Below are 23,467 nucleotides of genomic sequence, written 5' to 3'. Positions count from 1 at the left end.
CTGAGTGAAAATCATGGGTCATGTATTCATATAAAATATTTTTAAAATTTATTGTGACAAATTTCAGGCAAGACATTTGAGCTCAATTTTCCAATAAGATCTTATGTGCCAGAACATCTGTTTGGCTTTTGTTCTTATAGTTTCAAATGTCAGTTATGAAATCTTGATGGATTTAATTTAATATTTGGTATTGCTTTTATACCACTCACTGTTTTCACACTCTAGTCTCTCACAAAGCCCTGCTTTTGAAAATCTGAAAAGACTCGGGGAACATGCTGAGCCAATCAATATTCCCTCCAAATCGCTAATAGGAAAACTGAATCATTTGACCAGCATCTTGTCTCCAATTACCACCATTCCTGAATTGATAAATACATTCTCACCTCATCACTCCACAGAAGGGCCATAAAATAAATTGCTAACACCTCCATAATTGCAATACATGCTGTGTACATTTGGACCATTGGAAAGGGGACAGAGAGAGAGAGAATGAGTAGTTGCAGTGAGAGAAGCTTTCTGGCTGCAAACACACCATTCCTTCTGCCCAAAAATGTGTTTTGCAAACTGTGATAGTGAAAGAATAATATGTTAGCGTTTGGACATAGCTTTTGCTGTGATTTCTTGGCTGAGGTGAGGGAAAGACACATTCTGAATTACGCCATAGGCACCAAGAGCAAATCTCTTGATTGTGGAGAATAATGTGGAAGTAAAAACTTGTTTATGTTTTAAGTGTTATGTGGCATGCGCTAAGCAAAGGTAATATAAGGGAATAATATTATAAACTGCACTGCATCTATAAGTTTAGCAATCAGTTAACCAAATCAGTCAATCATTTGTTTTGAGCAAGGTTACAGTAACATCCGCTGGTTAGATAAAATAAAAAGTTTGATATGCAAATATATCTTACAGAGTTCTTAGCAGATCATCACTGCAATTTTTAAAGAAATAAAATTTAGCTCTGCACTTTGTTGAATCTAATGAAATCTGATGGTTTTCAGAGGGCCCTGAGGAGTTTGGCCAAGACCCTGGTCTCTTCCTAGAATAGAAGAACACCAATGCACTTCCTAGAATAGAAGAACACCAATGCACTTTGTGAGATGCCAAGTAGTAGCCACTTCCCTCTTCCAGATCCTCTATTGCTCCTTGATTTTCTATGAAACTTAGGGAGCTGATGTACCAGAGAAGGCTAATGCTAATGGAAGAAGAATCATCTTAAATCTGACCAGCTATTGCTAAAACCTCATGTCTTGCGCATACGCAAGGGATGACATAGGCAGCCACATGTTTTTATCCTCTCTGTTGAATACTACCCAGTGGCCTTTATAAGGTAATTTGTGTCCTGTCTGAGGGAAGGAGGATTTCTAGCCAATCTGACAGGATACCATGAAGAATTCTTGTGGTACAGTGTTTGTAGACAAAACTGCTCAGGTATGAACCAGGTCAGACTACATCTAGACAATCCAATGCCAATGGAGCTAATTTGACACCATTTGATGAAGTTACCTGAGAACAATTTAAATCTGACAATGCTTAGTTAATGGCTAAGGCTCCCTGTAATACCAGTTCTGCTACTTCTCAGCTGGAATTTGGACCTTTTGGTTGGTTAAGCCTCTTGTGGGTGATGGGATGTTGGAGCAAATGAAGGGAATACTGTTGATATACAAGATAGGGTTTTTGGAATTCCTTCACGAATCCTTCTTTACATAGAATGGGCTAGAGGCAATTATGGGCAGAAAGCAAGGTATGCAAAAACATATCTATTAAATATTGTTAAAATAATAACTTCTTTCATACAGGAGGTTGAGTAGAACAAGAGAGAATAAAACTTTTTCGGAGCACTGGAATGTTGTAGTGGGTCTGGAGCAGATAACCCAAACTCTTTCCCTCCTGTACTATTTTCTTAATAACTAAATATAATGCACAAAGGGAAATTAGCAGGTGAGGAGCATATGGTTGTGCCATTAGATGACCAAAAAAAAAAAAGGAAATGTTTTTCAAATAAGATGAAGTGACCAGAAAGAAATTGAATAAATTCTGTGCATCTGCCATTATTACAGAAAATATATGACAATACCTTCGTGTATTTATGTTCTCAATGACACAATTGGCACAGTGAAAGTAAACTGAGGTAATAAGTCTAGACACTTGAAAAATTATAGCCACAAATCATCAAATCCTGATGGCATATACACCTCTGGTTTCTTAAATAAGTCAGATGTAAAATTGTTGACTTCATAGTAAAAATATGTAACTTTCCCTTCAAAGAATACCAAACAATCTGAAAGTAGTTATGTGATACTTGTTTTTTTTAAATAACAGGGAAACCAGAATACAAGAACAAGCCTTGCTGAAGGGAAATTATAATGGACCCTTTCAGCATTTCTGCAAAGTTCACTGTCTTTTTTATATACAATGATTTTATTTTCCAAATCTGCCTATCAACAGAGGAAGAATTTCTCATGCCAGAGTGGCATTTTCATAGAAAAATTCTTAGAATGGAATTTTTCAAAGATGAGAATTAATGCTTTCACAAGCATTAATGTATCGTGACTTTGCCCATTCTCTATTATAGTATGCTGTATGCTGTATTCATATACTTATCTGTGCATTTCTAGACAGAAGATTGTCACACCACATATAATTAATCACAGATGGTTAGTTTTTTTATTCACAGGTCTGTTTATTAAATATATTTCTTTCAAGGACACATTGCTTTCATGAATCAGTTTATATAAAACTTCAAAATACATCTAATGCAACAAACTGACATTGTAAACCATTAAATAAAAACAGCAACTCAACATATTTCATGCAAGCACATTAAAAACCAAACTCCAAATGGAATTTAAAAAAATAGTGCTTTTTAAAAAGGCAGCAATTTTAAAAATGGTATCTGGGGAATGGAATTTCCTAAACCTATTATTTACAATTAAGTTCTTAAAATTCTATATGTTGGCAATAGGTTCAAAATAGACTTGTGCAATAAAATCCACATACTTGTTTCTCTTTGCAAAAATAATAAAAGAATACAATAAACATGACTGTCGTTAACTAAAGTACTGCTGTACATAGCAACATAGACCAATATCAAGGACAAACAGAGTGTAATCTCCTCTTTGAATAGTCTTTTTGATTGTTGGATTCACCTACCTTTGTAAACCCCTAAACTTAGATTAACAAAATAAAATAGCTGCATACATATAAAATATTTTGTCTAAGGGAAACATATTTTAGCTTAACATGATATTATTCCTACAACTTGCTAAAACAATAGCTAGATTCCTATAAATTCCAAATCATAAATCACACAGCATAATTTAGACAATTATGTGAACTCAGCCTTTGAGTATGTTTTAAAATGTCATACATTTAAAAAAGGGGCTAATAAATGGGGTAATTTTTGTGTACAAGGGAATGGACATATTCTTTTAATGAATACAATTGAACCTGTTTCACAACCACATACGTACATAACATAGAAAGGAACAATGAGTCGTGTCCTATGGAAACTTACATTGGAAGATAACAGTAACTCTTAATAAATGCTAGAATTTTCCAGGCAATCCACAATCTGTTTAAAGATATTTCCTGACACAAACAGAGAAACAGAATGACCAAGGGCATTTTGTGATTACTAATATATTCTCCCTTTCATCCTTATTTGAGCATGTTCAGCTTTTTTTAAATTGTTTGCAATTTATTTGGCAGTTGCCTCATTTTGGCTACAATTCTATCAACTTTCAGGATCCAGTACTCCACTGTTAGCCAAATAAATATAATTGCTCTTCTCAAGCCTCTCTACTAATTTTACAGTATAACCACAATTTCACTCCCAAATCCTCATTTATCCATGGAACCATGTCAAAGGATGTAGACACCAATATCCTTCTTATATAAATACAGACATACTCCAACACAAATTGTGTCATATTTCACATGAGTTTTGCTTCATATGCACCTTATGAATATATAAAGGAGCAAACTGCCTGTTTGTGAACCCAACAGTGCGATAACTTATTCTTGAAGAGATGATTGGCCTTGAATAGACCTAGGAAGATATAATTTCACATTTTGCACAACATCTCTGACAGGCTCCAGATCTTTCTCATTTATTATTTTGAATTGGTTCCTTCTTCTGACAAGAATAATATCTGTTTACTTACAACTCAACTGGCATTAATTTAGAATTGTGTAACTCTGGAAGGATGATTGTTCTTCCATCCAGACAGTAAGCCTCCCCCTTCTCTGAAAGGAATTTTCCTAGGGAGAGCTAAATGGTAGTTTGAAAAAGAGGATTAATTGGAAAATGTTTACAACTTAGGTTGTAAACTGTGGTAAGCAGAACTATGCTGGAGTGGAGTATCTGTTTAGGTGTTAAAAACACAAGTGAAGGAGAAAGTTAATCTGTTGTTGGAAATCAGTTGTATTTTCACAGTCTTGTTTCACTTTGTTGAGCAATGTAGGTTGTGAGCAAAACTTTTTGATTATTTCTGTGTCTTTTTTGTTCCTTGCTTCCCGCCTATCTGTCTTTAACTATCTCTTTGAAGTTTGTATACCACATATCCTTTCTCTAGCCAATCCAGAGGCTGGCCTGAGCGTTGGATCTTAGCTTTGATTCCCATATGTCACCATCTTTGGCTAGAAATAGTGAAATCCAAGTCCAAGACATCTAGAGCACATCATACATTAGCATCATCAAAAATGACCATAATTTGGATATGTGTGATAGAAAATAAATAATTTTCTTTTGGAAAGGCATGACCAATGTACCTTATCCATGCCTAAAAGATAAACATTCCTTTGAGTCAAGCTTGATTACATGGGCAAATCAATCTGGTTTTCTTGACAGCTACTTTTTTCAGCAAGGCGTTTTACAGATTTCCAGATCTAACATACAATGCTGTGTTTTTGTTTTTTTGTGGAATCTCATTCATGTACTAATAAAGCCCAAGCCTGTTTTTTTTTGCAGCAGCAGCAGCATCAGTGGTAGGTAGGAAGGGATCATCCAAAATCAGCTAGGTATTGTTTTGCCAAGTGTCAGGCAGATACCAGTCAAATGGTTCTTTGGAGGATCCAGAAACAATGAACAACCAATACATAAAGAAAATTTTAAGCTTTATTGTTTAACTGTAGCAGGTAAATTGAACAGAAACCTCCAAAGGCAACATACCAAGCTAGATATTCTTCCTTCGGCTGCTGGAAGCCCTGTTTCAAGCAGTGGAGATATTCCAAAGCCCTTGGTGAACAGCACCGGATGTTCAAGTCTGTCACTGCGTTAATTGGTTTGACAACTTGTGCTTATATTCTAAGTTATACAGTAGACTGAACTGTTTCTTATCTGACAATGATTAATGCGCATGTCACACAATACGTCACACATTCTTTCCTTTCCTTCTGATCTTCTGTTCGCCTGCCAAGAGGACGCAGGCACATAACTCTGCCAAAAATGTAGTTAATTGAGTTAGCAAGATTTGTATTTTATTTTATATTAAAATGTTTTTAATTAGAACACGCTCCGGGTTTTATTTCTGCTTGTCTTCAGAAATATGCTGCTAGGAGAGCCAACGGTCCACGCCTCATTAATTCAGGGTGGAACTTCCCCTGACAAAGCCTATGCAGAGGCTCATTCTTAGTGAGCAATTTTTAGGACTTTTATTAAAATTTGGCACCAAGATGAACATTTTATGGCCTTGCTTCCCAGATCACAAGACTGCAAGACCTGAATGTGCCTAGATAACTCTGAGATGCAACTGAAAGTCTGATAAGACAGTGCTCTTCACAGCTGTGTGAAGATTCCCCAGTATTTTTCAGCAAGAGAAAAAAGTAAGTTCAGAACTGGCGATAAACTTCTATACTTTTTCTAATATGAAGTGGAAATCAAACTATGTCACTAAACTTGAAATATAATGGTTTTCTAAAATGCCTCTTACAAGTATGTATTAACAACTGTTTGTGGCACCAAGATAGGATCTGCTTCAAATGAACATCGTTTCCCATTGGCTTGTGAATTTTTCAAAAATTACTTTCCTAAAAATAAAGTCACAATTTTACAACATAGTAGAAACAGAAGAAAAAAAATATGTTTAGATAAATTAGTTTTGCAATTAATTGTAGAAAAGTACAATTAACATAATTTGGTTATTTAAATAATTGATTTTATTCTGTTTATTTTCCTTTTTTTTAAACAATTCTTGGGTACAATTAAATGAGGAAACATACTTAAGAAATATAATACAAAATAGCTAAATAGAATAAGTTAATAAACAGAAAACCTGAGGAAATAAATCATACTGCTTGGATGAAAAGGACAACTAGACCTTATAGGTGCCATTACAGCTGCAAAGCTAAAAGCTTAACAAAAAGTTAAATAGTACTTTGTCTTAACTCCAGTGATCCTACATATCTGTTATAAAATATTTTATTCAACTGAGGAAATTGAAATAATTTCATTGGAACTAATTTGGTTGCAGAGTCCTTGGTGCTCTCTGAAATTTGTTTTCATGCAAAAGTTGCCTTATCAGGCTCAGTAATGTTTTCAGTGCTGGAAGGGAGGGGGGGGTGGCTCTCTGTTTATGTATATATTATAGTTGCTTGCCCTGTCAGTGTTGGTAGGGGTGATGTTTTTGCCTTGATAATTCCTTGATTGGACTGTTGTTTACTGCTTGATTGTCCAAGTTGGTAGTTCCTTGATTAGGGTCTTGGTTACTGCTTGTTTGCCTGGTGTTAATCCTTTTGTTAATTTCTGCTTGTTTGGGTTTTGATTGCTGGACAGAATGTTTTCCGCTCTTTTTGTTTCTTTTCTAGCTTTTAATTATCTCTTTTGAATTTTATGTAAATATGCTTGTTGACTTCTCTGAGAACTAAATTCTATGAAGTCCATGCATTATGCCAACATGTATATATTATGTAATGTATATTTCTCTAATTTAGCTTACCTAAATTTTAGATTATAACTATTGCCATACGTGTCCATCTGTCCAGTGATTGTAGTGTGTGAGGGTGAATGGAGTTCAAAAGAATTGGAAGATGCCATATACAGAAAGTCTGATTAATCCACATTTTTGCTAATGGTCTATCTTATATAGAAGGATGCCCAGTGAAAATTATACTTAATTTGTAAAATTAATATTGGATTAAAACATCATATGAAATATTTTAACGATAGTATGAGCCTACATTAACTATATTTAATAAAAATACACATATATGTCAATATATATGTAATATGGATTGGTTTCAGGACACATACGTCATTGAAATAATTGAGATTTTAGCCTGGTACTTCCACATTTATTTCAATAGAATACAAATTTGACTGTTTTAATTGGACCCAAGTGACCCAATACAGTCAGTAGGCATATAAAATAAATGGGCAATTTAATATAATTACTGAGAAAACATCCAAATATGCACTACTGCATAAACAACTACTTCAGAACAATCTCTATTTGGAATTCAGCAACATTTAAATATAATGGTATTATAGAATAGATTACACAACACACTAAAATTTGGTTGGTTTAACACATTTCTTTTGGCTGGGTTCTTACAACATATTAACAACACCCCCCCAAAAGCACACATTGACTTGATGCAAGGTGGGAATCAGTCACATGCCCAATCCGATCCTCAACAGAACACTCTCAAATTTGGCAAGTTTTTACTAAATATAAAATTTGACACATCTGCAATATTGCACAGGCCCTGGAAACATGATTATTCCCCAATGCCCCCTGATATTGCAATAGCCTATTTCCATTCATAGTTCTTGCCCCCAAATGCAATGTTGATTACCAGAATTATTTTAATTGTGGTGATTTCATGGACACACAATTTTCTTGGCAGCATTTGAGAACTGATTTGTCACAGCCACCTTCTGCCATTTTTTTAAAAAAAAAAACACCCTAGTCTGTCGCCTTGATCTAATCAGGTTTACCCCCGCTTAGATAAATTTAAATTAGTGAATTAAAAAAAGAACTCCACTTAACCTTAACTTCCCCGCAATTAATTTACAGACACAAATGGACATGTGCTGGATGCCCAGATTCACAGTAAGGAAAACACTTGAGCTAAAAGAAAGTACTGGTATGAAAGTCGATTCAAACTGTTGTACGTCTGATTTTGTTGGGTAAAATGATATGTTGCCCTTTCCATTTGTCCTGAGAGTAGCATGAAATGGCACGAGCTACCTGACAAAACTTCTGCACGAAGATCTTCCTAAGCAGCAAATAAACCCAGGGGTCCAGGATCTGATTCAGTGAAGCCAAGCGGATATGGGTTAAGGAGAAATTGCATTCTGGCTGCTGTTCTGTACTTTGGGTTTGGTTACAGGATTCTCTGCATTGATTCATAGGGTTGGGGTTAAAAGTCACTTTCAACATTGTCACCTAAAAAAAAAGAAAGAGCAAAAAGAAGTATGCTATTATTACTCAAAGCAATACTTTAAATCATTCTTTTATACCATGGCTGGCTGGGGAATTCTGGGAGTTGAAGTCCACAAGTCTTAAAGTTCCCAAGTTTGGACACCCCTGTTTTATACAGTACAGGTAGTCCTTGACTTACAACCATAATTGTGACCAACATTTCGGTAGCTAAGTGAAACATTTAAGTAAATTTGCCCCATTTTATGACCTTTCTTGCCCACAATTGTTAAGTGAATCACTGCATTTGGTACGTGAATCTGGTTTTGTCCATTGAAGTTTGCTTATAAGAACATCACAAAAGGGCATCATGTGACCTCAGGACACGGCAACTGTCATAAGTATGAGTCAGTTGCCAAGTGTCTGAATTTTGATCATGTGACTATGGGGATGCTGCAATGCTCGTAAGTGTGAAAAACAGTCATAAATAACTTTTTTCAGTGCTGTTGCAACTTTGAATTATTGGTAAGTGAATGTGTAAGTTGAGGACCACCTGTATAATAGTAATCTTAAGGCAGAACAATATTCCTGTCTTGTGGGGAAGAGCTGTCCTAGTTGCTTGAATTAAAGAGTCATAGGAGAAGCATAGTATGACTGAGTAGCTCATTCAGTGATGCACTTTCTTCACAAATTCTTCTTCAAGTTCCTTTCTGGCTGCTCTGAATCCAGAACCAAGACAGTTGCATCACTCTAAAATTTAGTGTGAACTTTGATACATCAAACCCAGAAGATCTCAAGAAATCCACAAAGAAACTACTGAGAGTCTTGTTTTTGTGGAACAAGAAAGGCATTTTGCAAGTTGAGGATTTGTGTGTGTGTCTGCTTAGCTGTACCATCTTGCTTAACATACTGCTTTCAAGATGAGCAATGAGATAACCTGTATACCTTATATCAGGAGAATGTGATGGCACACACCTTAATTTCCTTTGCCAGAAATAGATACTGAGAAACCGGAAATAATATATAGCTATTATAACTAATTAGCTATTATAATATTATCCTTCATACATTTGCCCAATCTTTTAAAATTGGTAACCATCATAGTATGTTGTAACAATTCATTCTACATAGTATTAAGTAGGGCAGGCATTATTCTACTTGGAGGGAGATCACCAGGCATTTCAGGGCAACAAACAATGCAGGGAAGTAAAAAAACAATTCTCTTCTGTATGGTTGCCAAAAATTTGTAGAGATAGATTTGATTACGGAGGTGATGGCTGCACCATTGGAAGACTTGAAAGGATATTAGGGGTAGATCATCTTAGAGAAAATCTTTGTGGTTGCTACAAGCAAAGAACTTGATAGAACAGGAATGCATAAAGTTTCCAGAAGGTGTGCTTGACTAGAAGGAAAAATTTTCCTCTTTTCTGTTTTCAGTTACATCTTTTTCTGCTTTGCTAGAAGGTATCAGAATCTAAAATTGGGAAGGAGGAGATGGAATTCTCCTTATCCACTTTTTAAATTCTCCTTTTATTGATAACTTTTCTGAACAACATACTCTCAAAGACTCTGTTCCTTCTTTTTTAGGCAGTTATTCAAGTCCTTCAGTAATTTTTGGTTGCTTTTTCTAATATTTCTCCAGAAGAATGGCAGAAAGAATAACTATAATTGTATTATTCAATTTATACCTATATTAAATATATGGCTTTGTTAAATATATGCCTATGTTAAATATATGACTCTGAGCTTATGGCAATTAAAATACAATATAAAAATACAAAACAAATCCAGTTTTTAATATTGCATATGTTAGAAAAATCTTGCCAATAAAAATTATTTTTATTTTAAACCATCTAAATTCAGTTCTGTCATAAATCCAAAGACTTCTGGTATAATCGATTTTAAAAAGAAATTCATTATTTCCAATTACTTTTCTCTCAACTATATTGATAATAAAAATATTTTGCGGGTTTTAAACCATTATGAAAACCAGCTGAATCAATAAAGAAATCATTGTTGGAGAAATAAATACATTCACATTTAATCATAATTACTCTCAGGGAGGAAATTGCCTTTTCCTATACCCTATTATCTTATATCCTTAGAATCAGTCCATTTTCTTCATGCAATAATTCTGAAATTATATCAGTTAGATATAAACTTGCAGTTTGATTCTATTTCATGCAGACAAGGAATATATTCTGATAAAAAGCTAAGTGGTATTTATTTTTCCGTGAATTATTTGGCATTCATTTTTTTTTTACCCTCAGCACTTTCTGTAATTCTCCATTTCCTTCATAAATACTGAAAGTACAGCTGCCTTTTAATTTAATTCTACATGAAAGGGATAAGGACAAATATAACCAGACTATCAGATTTTAATGTTACATAATTTTTTCATTAAGACATTTGTTACAGAATATTCTGAATGGATACTTTTGTAACTAATATTAACCCAACTGGTATATTCTGTTCAAATAAATTAGTACAATATGATATTGTATTACATGTATCATACAATGAAGCGGCTGTATTTAATTCCCGTCAGGCAGAGATCACCTGACCTCCTGCCTCCTTTCTTTCCTGCTTCCCTACAAATAAAAGCATTGTCATAATTTTGACCTTTTTTATTTTAAAGCGTGAGCAAATTTTTGAAACCCATTTGTTATTAATTGCGCATCACTGTATATTGTACCTATGCACTAGCTGTATTTGTGTAACATCCTTAAGTTGATTGCACCTGGGGCATGACATCATGCAATAGTCAGTCAACTGCAAGATTACTCAAGAGCAGTTTTCATTAAAAACATGCTCAGGGCTGTTTTGGTTAAAGGATCCTCCCTTATTCAGCCATGTCATGCAAACAAAGTCAAAGGTGTGGAACAGTTGCCCAGCCATGCCAAATTAGCCTTCTGAGAAAAAGTGGAGGATATAAGTAAGGATATAAGGCAGCCAGGGTTTCTGTTACAAAATGCACTGAAATGTGATGGCCCTCAGGCATCAACAGAATTTCACCTCACACTGATTGCAGGTATTCCTCCTGGAAATGCTTACAGCCAGCAGTTATTCCAAATGAGAAAAAGAGTTTCTCCTGCCCAGCTTCTGAACACATATCATGTATTTTCTTTCAGTTCAGTCAAAAAATATTGCTTGGGGGGGACAGTTTGCATAACTAACTTATATACGATGAATCAAGAATCTAGATATCAAGATTGAAGTGTGTTTGACTATTAGTAGCTCTGGTTGGTGTTTAGGCTGTTGGTTGGCAATTTGGTTGCAAACATTTTGTCACCATTTTGAGAAGACATCGTCAGTGGGTTTTGAATTGTGCTCGTCTATCAGAACACAGGTCTTTAACTACCGTATCTTTTTAAAGACCTATCTTCTGACAGACGAGCACAGTTCAGAGTGTACTGACAATATCTCCTCAAATGGTGATGAAACGTTTGCAACCAATTTTCTAAGCTCGGCGCTCAAACCAACAGCCTAATCAAACACATTACTTGCATATGTTGTATTTTGCTCCCATCCTATTCTTACCTTCTTAGTTGCCTCGTGCACCCCTGGAGAGTTTGCTGAGGTTGGGTTAGATCTCTATTGTTTCTTTCTTTCCTTTTTTCCCAAGAATGTTTTCTTATCATGGGAAACTATATAACTTTGCAGTCAGGGTCCCACCAGAGGGATGATACTGAATACAGACTGATATAACATATGCTGTGGGGTGGAAATGGGGAAGAAGGGAGGTTGTAACCAGGGTGAGTGGGGATTGTATGTTTTTGTGTGCATTGGAGTGCTGGATTGGAGTGCCATTTCCCCCCTTTTTTAAACTCTTCCCCCCACTATGGTATATGCCTTGGTCTCTATCTGCCAAAGGGAAATGGATAAGTAGTTACCTAAAGCTTTACCAGTAGTTTCCTGGCAAAGGGATTTTGCAAAGTATTTCATACAGTTAGTGCCAAGCTGCTCGTTTGTGTTCCGAATAAGGTGCTTGTGAGTCAGTACCTTGGAGTCCCTGTTCAACTCTGAATTAATACATTCTCTTCTATTAGCTAATTTATTTTTTATTTAAAACATTTATGATTCTTCCTGAAAGCCCCTCCAAAGTGATGTAAAACCTGGAAGTCAAATTAACCTCTTATGAAAATTTTATAACCATCAAATTAAGCACAAACCATCTTTAAAATAAACTAGGAAAATTAATTCTATATAAAAGCCATAAAAATGAGCTGAATGAAACAAAATACAGTCCTTGATTTACAACACTTCATTTAGTGATTGTTCAAAGTTACAGTGGCACTGAAAAGTAACCTATGTCCATTTTTCACACTTAAGAAATAGCAGCACTTTGTAGCAGCCCCATGATCATGTGACCAAAATTCAGTTGCTTGGCAACTGGTTCACTGATGAGTGTTGCTGTGTCCCAAGGTCATGTGATCACGCTTTGCAATCTTTTTGGCCAGCAAAATCAATGAGAAAGCCAGATTCACTTAACAACTGTGGCAAGAAAGGTTGTAAAATGGGGCAAAACTCATTGAACAAATGCCTCACTTAACAGAAATTTTGGGCTCTATTGTGGTCCTAGGTTGAGGACTACCTGTATAAAACTAATCTTAAAAATCATTAAGAGTATATTGTATATTGTGTGGTGTACCTCTTACCTTCACACACTATTTAAGAAAAGAAAGAAGAGAGGGAGAAGGAGAAGGAGAGGAAAAGGTCCCTCATCTGTTTTGGTGAGGGAGTCCCTAATTTGGACTCTGCCACAGAAAAAATATTAACAAAAGATGAGACTAGGAGAGAGGAAATAAAGTGCATGTCAATGTAAAATATACTAAGAGTCAAAAAAACCACAACCCTATAATTTAGGTGCACAAATCTGGGGAAAATAACCAAGGTGGTTATGACTTGACCCAGTACATTAAAGAAGCAAGATTGGCATATTATGGTTCGAATGTCAAATGTTCCTGGATGGTATTTGGGGAAAGCAAGGAATTTGATAGCATGAGGCACTGATACATGGCAAGGATAAAAGTGAGCTCTGGCTCTCAGCAGCTCCAACATCTGGTCATAGGTTTCCCATTGCTGTTTTGTTCTTTCTGGAAGTTTTATTTTACTTGAAAAAAATAAGACTTGAAACTTTTTCTATTAATCTGAATGACTGAATTTATTACTTTTTTTTTACCTCAGAGTTTGACGATAATGCGGAGACAAAGTGCTAGATTCAGGTAATGGGGATTATGGGAATTAGATTATGGGAATTTTTTTGTCCTTGAGACGCCTAGGTTTCCTTCACCCAGTCAGAAAACACTTCCTCTTTTTTCCTTGTTAGCAACATTTATCTCAAACAAATTTCAGCTGCCAACAGGGTAAGGTTGCGACTAGCACCAAATTACGTAAGGTTTTTTTAGAACAGCAAATGAACAAAGTTAATTTAGGAGACATGTATTTTTCCATTTGGAAATTTGTATCAATCTTCCAAATTCTCACTGGGAAACTATGTTCTATGTTCCACTGAGGCTCTGGTTTCTATAGTGAAAGTCAACATCTACAGGAAATGTCAACATCCATACCAAAGATAAAACCTTTTGGTGTTTGAAATGTTCAAGAGTGTTATTATATCACATCCACTAGTTATTAGGTGATTCAATGATTCAACCTACATTTTGAAATACAAAGGATAATAATGAAAATGACTTTTTGTTTGCATGTCTCATTGAAGTTGCAGTTATATGCATACATTAGTCACTTTAAGAGCTTTAACTCAGTGCGTGACAGATTTAAAAAAAATAACAAGTCAGGGTCAGTTCAAGTCATCTTGATCATTTTAAAGAGATTAAAAAAAATATATCTCCAGATCATTGGATATTGTCATATTCTGGATATCCTAATATCTATAAACATGCTTTAAGGCTCTCAACAACTAATAAAACTGTAAATACTGTTTTGATAAATTCTAAGCACATATTAGGGACATATGCTTTCATGGTGAGGCTGCAATGGGTAGATATCATTAAATTTATGCAAAAATAAATATATTTAGCTTTTAGTGGCTGAGAATTGCCTACAGCGAGCCAAGATTTCCTTACACGCTGACCCCATTGCATACAACATCATGAGACATGTGTAACAGTGGTGGAGTTGGCACTGAAGTACTGTACACTCTATCATTAGCTCTCTCCTTACTAAGGGTAAGGAGACATGGTCACAAGACTGTACACTCTATCATTAGCTCTCTCCTTACTAAGGGTAAGGAGACATGGTCACAAGACTTTTTTTTACTGCAATGGCTTAACTTGGCTAGATTGCCAGAGATAATCTATATGATGTAATGCTTAAAACTGTTGGATTGGAACAAGGAAGATCCATCACCAGCCATGGAAAATAAACAAGTGATTTGGGGCTAGCTACTCTTTCAGCCCATCTTAGCTCACAGGAACATTGTTGTGGAGGAAAAGTAATACATACAGCACTATGCTCTGAGTTCCTGGAGGAAAAATGAGATATAAATTTAAACTTATTTTGTTCAAATAATTGGAAAAATGTGGTATAAATTAATAAAGTAGAGCTGCAAATAAATGGGCATGTAGCATAGATCAAGCCATACCTACACTATATTGCCAAAAGTATTCGCTCACCTGCCTTTACTCGCATATGAACTTACTTTTTTGACCATTCTTCCAGAAGCGCATTTGTGAGGTCACACACTGATGTTGGACGAGTTTACGTAGCCTACCACTTTGTGGCTGAGTTGCTGTCGTTCCCAAACACATCCACGTTCTTATAATACAGCTGACAGTTGACTGTGGAATATTTAGGAGCGAGGAAATTTCATGACTGGATTTGTTGCACAGGTGGCATCCTATCACAGTTCCACGCTGGAATTCACTGAGCTCCTGAGAGCGACCCATTCTTTCACAAATGTTTGTAAAAACAGTCTACATGCCTAGGTACTTGATTTTATACACCTTTGGCCATGGAAGTGATTGGAACACCTGATTCTGATTATTTGGATGGGTGAGCGAATACTTTTGGCAATATAGTGTATATGCCTTATAGTCAAGCAATTAAATATTTAACATATTTCTGTCGTATGTATGAATATAAGATAAAATAGCATAATTTATAATTCACTCATCTTAATTCTTCAAATCTATTGGCAGTGTTTATCATAACCTTTAGGAAGTGCAGCATTTCTTAGGCATGTAGGATCAGTTTACATGGTACAAGGGAAACATCAGAATGAAATCATGGTTTCTTATGATACAACAATCATTGATCTCATTTGAGATGGTGATGAGTCTGCATACAAATGGCAGGTTGGACAACTGGCCCTGTGGTGCAACCGGAACAATATGGAGCTGAACACACTTAAAATTGTAGAAATGGTAGTGGATTTTAGGTGAAGGCCTCCTATTCTACCACTTCCTACAATATTAGACAACACAGTATCAATAGTAAAGACCTTCAAGTTTCTGGGTTCTATAATTTCTCAGGAATTGAAATGGACATATAACATCAAAAACGTCACCAAAAAAGCCCAACAAAGAATGTTCTTCCTGCACCAACTCAGAAAGCTCAGACTGCCCAAGGAGCTGCTGATATAGTTCTATAGAGGAATTATTGAGTCTGTCATTTGTACTTCTGTAACTGTCTGGTTTGGTACAGCAACCAAACAGGACAGCTACAGGCTTCAATGAATAGTTAGAACTGCAGAAAAAATAACTGCAACCAGACTGCCTTCCACTGAGGACATGTCTAATGGATGAGCCAGATAGAGAGCTGAGAAAGTATCTATAGACTTCTCACTTCTTAGAAATAAACTGTTTCAACTCCTCCCCCCCAGGACACTGCTATAGGGCATTGCATGCTAAAACAACTAGACAGAAAGACTCCCCCCCCCATGACATCACTCTGCTAAATACTGTACCTAAATCCCACAGCATTTTCTTATGCCTAAGAATATTTACCCATGTACCCTGTTTCCCCCAAAATAAAACCTCTCCAGATAATAAGCCCAATCGGGCTTTTGAGTGCATGTGCTAAAATAAGCCCTCCCCTGAAAATAAGCCCTCCCCAAAAATATTGTGACATAGCAGCAGCCATGAGGTGACCATGCTCGCCGCCTCTTGCTCCTCAAAAATAATAAGACCTCCCTGAAAATAAGGCCCAGAACTTATTTCGGGGGAGGGTCAAAAGAAAATAAGACCCTGTCTTATTTTCGGGGAAACACAGTAGTAGGACTGTATTGCTATTATCCTTCTCATCTTTCGTATTATCTTCTCCTATTGGTATATTATGATTATCACTTGGTTCTTTGTATGTACACCGAGAGCTTATGCACTGGAGACAAATTCCTTGTGTGTCCTATCACATATGGTCAATAAAAGAATATTCTATTAGTACTAGTACCATTACTGCTGCTGCTGCTGATTACTTAGTATTATTACTGATATTGTTATTGCTACAGCTATACAAGAACTCAGACCTATAGCTACCATTAAAATATTTAGACTAAAAAAGGAAGTATCAGTCATATATATATAGGTTAGTAGGCTGAATGCCACTGAATGCTAGTGTCTGAATGCTCCTGCAAATCATTAGGTGTGCAGTTTTTTTTTCTATACCAAGAGCTGCACTTTGCCTCTGAATGGCACATTTCAGAAAAAATTTGAATGCAGCAAGTTCAAATAGCCTGTCTACTCTTAAGTCTACAAGCCATAATCATTTTAATTTGTAAAGGTGTGGGTTTCTTGGAAAAACACAATTTTACAGTGTGCAGGGATATGTGTGTGTCAAATAAAGAAGGCAGTGTTGTGTCAATACAGTGGAAAATCTGTCCCTTTTATATGTGTTCCATAGTGTCACATACAAATACAAAGGGGTAGAGCTTAGTATGTGATACTGCTTTTATCATTTTAATGAAAGCATTAGATTATGCAGATGTCTCTGTTTACAGTCGAATTTGTTTTCCCATCACTGTACTAGAGGAAAAAGAGCTGCTTCCCTGCACAACTTGGAGGCTGGTCAAGATTAGAAAGCTAATTCATATATCAAAATGAATACAAGGTACTATAATAGTCATAAATGGAAATAAAATGCCACGAATGACATTTTGTTGTACTTGTTCGTACAAATATCCCAAGCAATTATTATTTTTTTGCTGTCACTGGTAATGAAACTATTTTGAAGTAATGTGTGTAAATTCAGTTTTTTCTTTGCAAAGTGCTGCTAGGTTTGGAGAAAAGGCAAAATGTTTAGTTCAATACAGATTATGTTTGCTGAATAAGATAAACAGAGAGATATTCAGATTTAAAAACTATCATTTATTTTTAGTCCAAATTAATCTATAACTGAAGTTTAGTCAAACTAACTAGCTCTATGATTAAATTATCCCATGAGTTCTATGACAGAGCGATGAGATTAAGAACAAGTGAAAATGTGCCATAATGGATTGCAGACTAATTCACTCACTAAACCTCATTAAAACCTTTTTCTCTGATACTTGTGGGTGAGCCTTCAAGATCATAAGTAACACAATTAGGAAGTTAACAATTGAAGATAAGGTTTTTCATGTATTTATTTATTAAATGAATAAAGTTTCCTATAAGTAGCTCCCCAGGAGCAAAAACTGCAGATTAAAATGCACAGCCCTCATCAGTAGTAGAAAACTAAAATGAAATACCACACTGATTGCATAGAACAAGGTTCTTTGCTTTGGTCATGGTTTATGACCCTTAGGAGATTAAAAGTAGATTGGAGAGAGGTTAGAAATTTGGGGTGGGGTGCTTGTGAGCAAAATCACTGTTAGAACTTGCCTCTCCTGTTCCTGGAGAAGGCAACATCCAGCTTGTCTCAGCAAAGCTTGTAATGAGTTTTGATGAGCGTCCAATGCTAATGATGGGGAAAATTGCTTGACAGTTACCTACTTCTACTGTGGCCTTTCATATACATGTAATCTTTGGAGTACTTTTGGAAACAAAGTTCAGCATTTCTGCCCACTGTTCAGATTTCATCTAATATAGCAGTGATGGCGAACCTTTTTTGGCTCGCGTGCCATAAGTGGGAGGAGTGCAGGGGAGTCATTTGCAGGCGTGCCACACCCATAATGCAATGCGTGACCCCCCCAGTGTGCATGCGCACACTACAGGCACGACCCCCCCATTTTTGCATGCTTTTTTATCCCTCCCCAGGCTCCAGAGGCTTTATAGGAGCATGGGGAAGGCGAAACAGCATCCCCCCCCCGGAAGCCCTCCGGAGGCTTCAGGGACCTTCGGGAAGCTTCCCTGAAGCCTCCAAAGCAATCAAAATGACTCTCCGAGCAAACTTCCGGTTTGCCCATAGGGCCGTTTTTTGCGCTCCGGAGGCTTCAGGGAAGCTCATGAAGCCTCCGGAAGGCCTCCAGGGGGGCAGGGGAGGTTCTTTTCGCCTCCCCCTGGCTCCTATAAAGCCTCTGGAGCCTGGGGAGGGAGAAAAATGGCTTTAAAAAAGGGTGAACCCAGCCGGCCAGCTGACAGGGCAACACCTCGCGTGCCCTGACAAATGGCTCTGCGTGCCACCTGTGGCACACGTGCCATAGGTTCGCCATCACTGTAATATAGCAATAGCACTTAGACTTAAGTGCCACTTCACAGCCCTCTCTAAGCAGTTTAGAGAATCAGCATATTGCCCCTAACAATCTGGGTCTTCATTTTGCCAAACTTGGAAGGATGGAAACTGATTCAACCTTGTGTGGGTGAGAATCAAACTTCCGGCAGTGAGTAGAGTTAACCTGCAATACTGCATTCTAACCACCAGGGCTCTTAATCCTTATTTTAACCCTTTTAATTAAAAACACCGTTTTAAATTTATTTTCTTATTTAACATGAAAATATTTTAAAAGTTGCAAACTTTAGCATTGTTTTGACATATAGATTAAATTATTTCTATTCTTATCACATAGAATCTTACTATATTAAATACAGCTAGCCAATTCCAAAAGACTCTTTGCAAGCATGCTCACAACTGAGCTCAAAATTTCTGTTGCTAAGAAAGGCAGTTAAATGAGTTTTGCCTTATTTTATGACTTTTTTTGCCACAGTTGTTAAGCGAATCAGTGATTAAGTGACCATTTCACATGGTTGTTAAGTAAATCTAGCTCCCACTGACTTTGCTTGTGGGAAGGTTACAAATGATGATTACATGACCCCAGGACAGTGTACCTGCCATAAATATATGCCAGGTGCCAAGCAACCAAATTTTGATCACATGACCATGGGGATGCTGCAACAGTTGTAAGTGTGGAAACCGGTCATAAATCATTTTTTCCAGTGCCATTGTAAGTTCAAACAGTAACTAAATGAATGGTTAAGTTGAGGACTACCTGTGTTAAAAGCAAGTGGTATATTTATTTCTTGCAAAACTTTCTTTCTATAAAATACCGTATTTTTCCGAATATAAGACACACCCTTTTCCCTCAAAAAAGAGGGTGAAAATCTGGGTGCATCTTATACACTGAATACAGATTTTTTTTGCCTCCCGAAGCCCCACCCCCTTCACCAAAATGGCTGTGCATAGCCTTAAAGAAGCTTTCAGAGTGCTCCTGGGGCTACGGAGGGCAGAAATGAGTGAAAAATGGGCCGTTTTTTGCTCAATTCTGCCCTCCTAGCCCCCAGGATCACTCTATAAGCCTCCTAAAGGCTATGCATGCCCTTTTGTTTGACAAAAAAAACAGACTCGTTTTAGCAAAAAACGGGCCATTTTGGGGAGGTCTGCAGAGTGCAAAAACTTTTTTAAAAAATTTGCCTCTTCAAAATCTTGGTATGTCTTATACTCTGAAAAATGCCGGAATTAGTTTATTTGAATGAGTCCTATAAATTACTTCAACAATTTAGGAGCTATGGCATCATCCAGTTTGAGAATTTCTGGATACTCTGGATTGTTATAAGGTAACAGTCTCTTAAAATATATTAAAGTATATGGCTTGAGTTGTTAATGTGCTAAAGGAAAGGATGGTACTACTTGCCTTTAGATAGGCCATCCTTGGACCCAAACTTGTTAACAACTCTTAGTATGTCCTATCCTATGCATGTCCCTTCCCTTAAATATTGCCATTTTGCAGTTCCTAGGCAGCATGCTTTTCCATTGCAACCTCTGGCCTATGGAACAACCTTTCCTTCAGATCCAACAGCCCCTCCTCACTTTTAACCTTCCAGAAAGCTCTTAAGGGTTGACTTTCCCCTCATATGTTGGGATAGGAGAAGGTTGGAGTAGAAGAGCTTTGTGGACTGCACTGGGCAAGCTTGATTGTGGCACCAGATTTTTGTTTCTATTGTTTTCTGTTTTTATGGTTCCACATATTGTTCTATTCTTTGGTTGTGAGTTAAATAGAATCCGATTTTCAGATGGATGGCTTCAATGATTGTAACCTATTAGTTAACAAAATAATTCATAAACTAAAAGCTATTCAATATTCTCCCCTATTCATCTGAGAAGTGTTTTAAATCTTTCAACGTCCCCCAGTATAACAAGAGTTATCATGAACTGAATTTTGTTATGTAGACCATGCCATGATTATGTCTAGCCTACAGATCTAATGGCTGAGATGCTATCTAGTGTTCACATCAGAGGTGGGTTGCTGACCGAACCGGTAGTGGAATTCAGGCCTGTGTCGCAGAACCGGCAGCAACCCAGGCCTGCCACGTCCCTGAACTGGTTCCCTTGCCGCTGCTGGGCCGCTGCCATTTTGGTTTTTAGTGACTGTGCATGCACAGTTCACTGTAAATTGTTCTGTGCATGTGGAAAGAACAATTTACATTGAACAGCACATGAGCGCGCAGCTGGCACGCGCGAGGGTTGCGAACCGTAGTCAAACTGGCAGTAAGCCACCCCTGGTTCACTTTTCTCTTAACTTCTGTTAATTTAACACAAAGGGTTATAAGTCAACCAGGTATTCTGTGCTGATCAGTTGGGCCTTTTCATTCTCTGAATATATACCTTATAGAATAGTTATTCAGAAAAAGCTTTGTGTGGCTTAAAAACTTACATGTTTATCCAAGTCTGGTGCTATATCGTCTTCATCTTTTTTAATTAAAGATAAATAAAGCAGCAGCATAATGCAATGCAATTAGTTCATTCCTGTACTGTTGGAAGTCAACTTGGTTTGGTAGCAAAGCACATGCTTTGCAATGAATAAATCCCAGACTCAAAGCATAGTTTTAACTTATTACAGAGGTCTGCCCTGAGACTCTGGAACATCACAATTAGGAAATCAACAAATAGTCTGACCTGTTTTCAAGTACTTTCCCATGTTTCTTTTGAAGGAAGCAATTGAAGTTATAGAATATACAACTGCCTCATTTTCACCTTGAGTAAAGCATTTCATATTTCCCCCCAAGATCTACAATACCGAGCAGAAATCTCAATAAGACCAGGAAGAAAACAACAAAATGCTATGATGGTTAAAATGAAATTAAGTATATCTACAACCACTTTCAGTTATAATCATCTTTAGCTAAAGACAATGAGAAACGTGTATGGTTCATCTCAAAAGATGTTTGGACATAATTTTAATAAAGCTAAAGACAGGACAGGGGTTATATAAACAGAAAAATTTCACTGACCAAAGTTGCATAGCACACTAATTAATAATGAACTTAAATGCCATCTATTTTCTTTCAAATTTTTAAACCAAAAGGAATATCAGAGCATTGTTTAAAAAATTGACACACATGTTGTAACAAGTTATGCACTTTTGCCAGTTTTCTCTAACTAGATGCTTCCCACAAATTAGATTTACTACAATAATTTGTAGCCTGGCTTTGTGCCAACAGACCACTCTGTAGCAATTGGACACATCGAAAAAACCTACCAAAAGTGGGGACCAACAAGCAAGGAGGACACACATGATTCCCAGCAACTGGATAAAGGTTTCCATGGTAATCCTGCCCCACTGCTTCCTTGACCGGGATGTTGAGCTCTTGGACCAGCAGCGACACACCAGTGAAATTATGGTTGCCATGTTGCATGCCAAAGTTACAGTGAGGGAAAAGAGCCCCAAGAAAGCAAACGTAGAAGCAAAAACAGCATTGCCCATCCTGGCATTTTCATGATCCTTTATACTGATGAAGCACCAGGTGCCCGGCCACTGAAGTGTATACTTCCCAATGCCCATCATGGGCAAGAGAGCAAAGGCAAAACTAGTCAGCCACACACAAAGTAGCACCATCTTGGTCAACCTGGTCTTCATGTGGCCTGTGTACCAGTGGGGGGCCTGGATGGCCAGGGCCCTTTCCACGGCCATGGCACTTGCAATGAAGAGAGGGCAAAGACCAAAAATGGTCATGGCCAAGCCAAAAAAGACACACAGGCCCTGGGAAGGGTCCACCGCCCGCCATTTCCGATTGGCCAAGTATACTGTGATGACCACGGGGCTGGTCAGCAGCTGCCCGGCAAGGTCCGTCAGGGCCAGAGAACCAATGCACAGCAAGAACGGTCTCTTCCGCTGGTTCTCCTTCTTCTGGTAAGCTCGGTAGGCTAACAGCATGGCCAGGCCGTTGCCCACCATGCCCGTGATCATCATGGTCAAAGGGAAAGCCACCGAGACGGAGGCGCATTGCTCCGCGAGGGTCCCGCTGCCGTTGCCTTTGTCCCGGCTCCCAGCGGCGTCGAGGGGGTCCATGGCGAACGGCGTGGAGTTGAGCCGCCCCCCATAAAGCCCGGGGAAAGTCATGCTGCGCGCGCGAAGGGCGAGAGGAGAAGCCTGGGCGGCAAGAGGGAGCGCAGCGCGTGTCGATCTCCTTCCATTGCGGCGCTCCCGCCTTTGGCGAGCCGCCTTCGGGGTTTCAAGTGGTCGAGGAAGATAACCCGCCACACTCTTAAAGGCGCGGAGGCGGAGCTTTCATTCATCAGGTGCCTCTCTCGTCGCTCTCTCGGAGAGTTTATGAAGCGCTCCCACTTTGGCGTTTCTTTCTGGCTCTCAAGCCCGAGCGCTCAGGACTCTCCCGGGGCGTGGTGTTTTTCTATAGCCCAGTCGTTTTTCCTTATCCTGCCTTCGCTTTCCCCATGTCCTATCCCTTGGTTGGGTTTTGGGTACGGCTCGTCGGGTTTTTCCTCCCTGGGTAGTGCACAGG

General features: G+C 37.7%; 1 protein-coding gene across 2 annotated transcripts; it reads right to left on the bottom strand.

Moving 5' to 3' along the window:
• Nucleotides 1-7,895: 7,895 nt before the first annotated feature.
• PTGER3 (prostaglandin E receptor 3) lies at nt 7,896-23,343 on the bottom strand. 2 transcript variants are annotated; one of them, XM_081948003.1, is made up of 2 exons: nt 22,135-23,343; nt 7,896-8,387 (listed from the first exon to the last, which is right to left on the bottom strand). In XM_081948003.1, the coding sequence occupies exons 1-2, from the start codon at nt 23,065-23,067 to the stop codon at nt 8,100-8,102; spliced, it is 1,221 nt and encodes a 406-aa protein (XP_081804129.1). In that variant the 5' UTR covers nt 23,068-23,343; the 3' UTR covers nt 7,896-8,099. The 2 variants fall into 2 exon arrangements, with proteins under 2 accessions (XP_081804129.1, XP_081804130.1); XM_081948004.1 differs by having other exon boundaries at nt 22,207-23,328.
• Nucleotides 23,344-23,467: the final 124 nt, after the last annotated feature.

This window comes from Natrix helvetica, assembly GCF_964273705.1.
Source record: "Natrix helvetica genome assembly, chromosome: 3".
In the NCBI taxonomy this organism is placed as follows: domain Eukaryota; kingdom Metazoa; phylum Chordata; class Lepidosauria; order Squamata; family Natricidae; genus Natrix; species Natrix helvetica.
The sequence above is the reverse complement of the archived record's forward strand: the minus strand, read 5'-3'. Positions and strand labels throughout refer to the sequence as shown.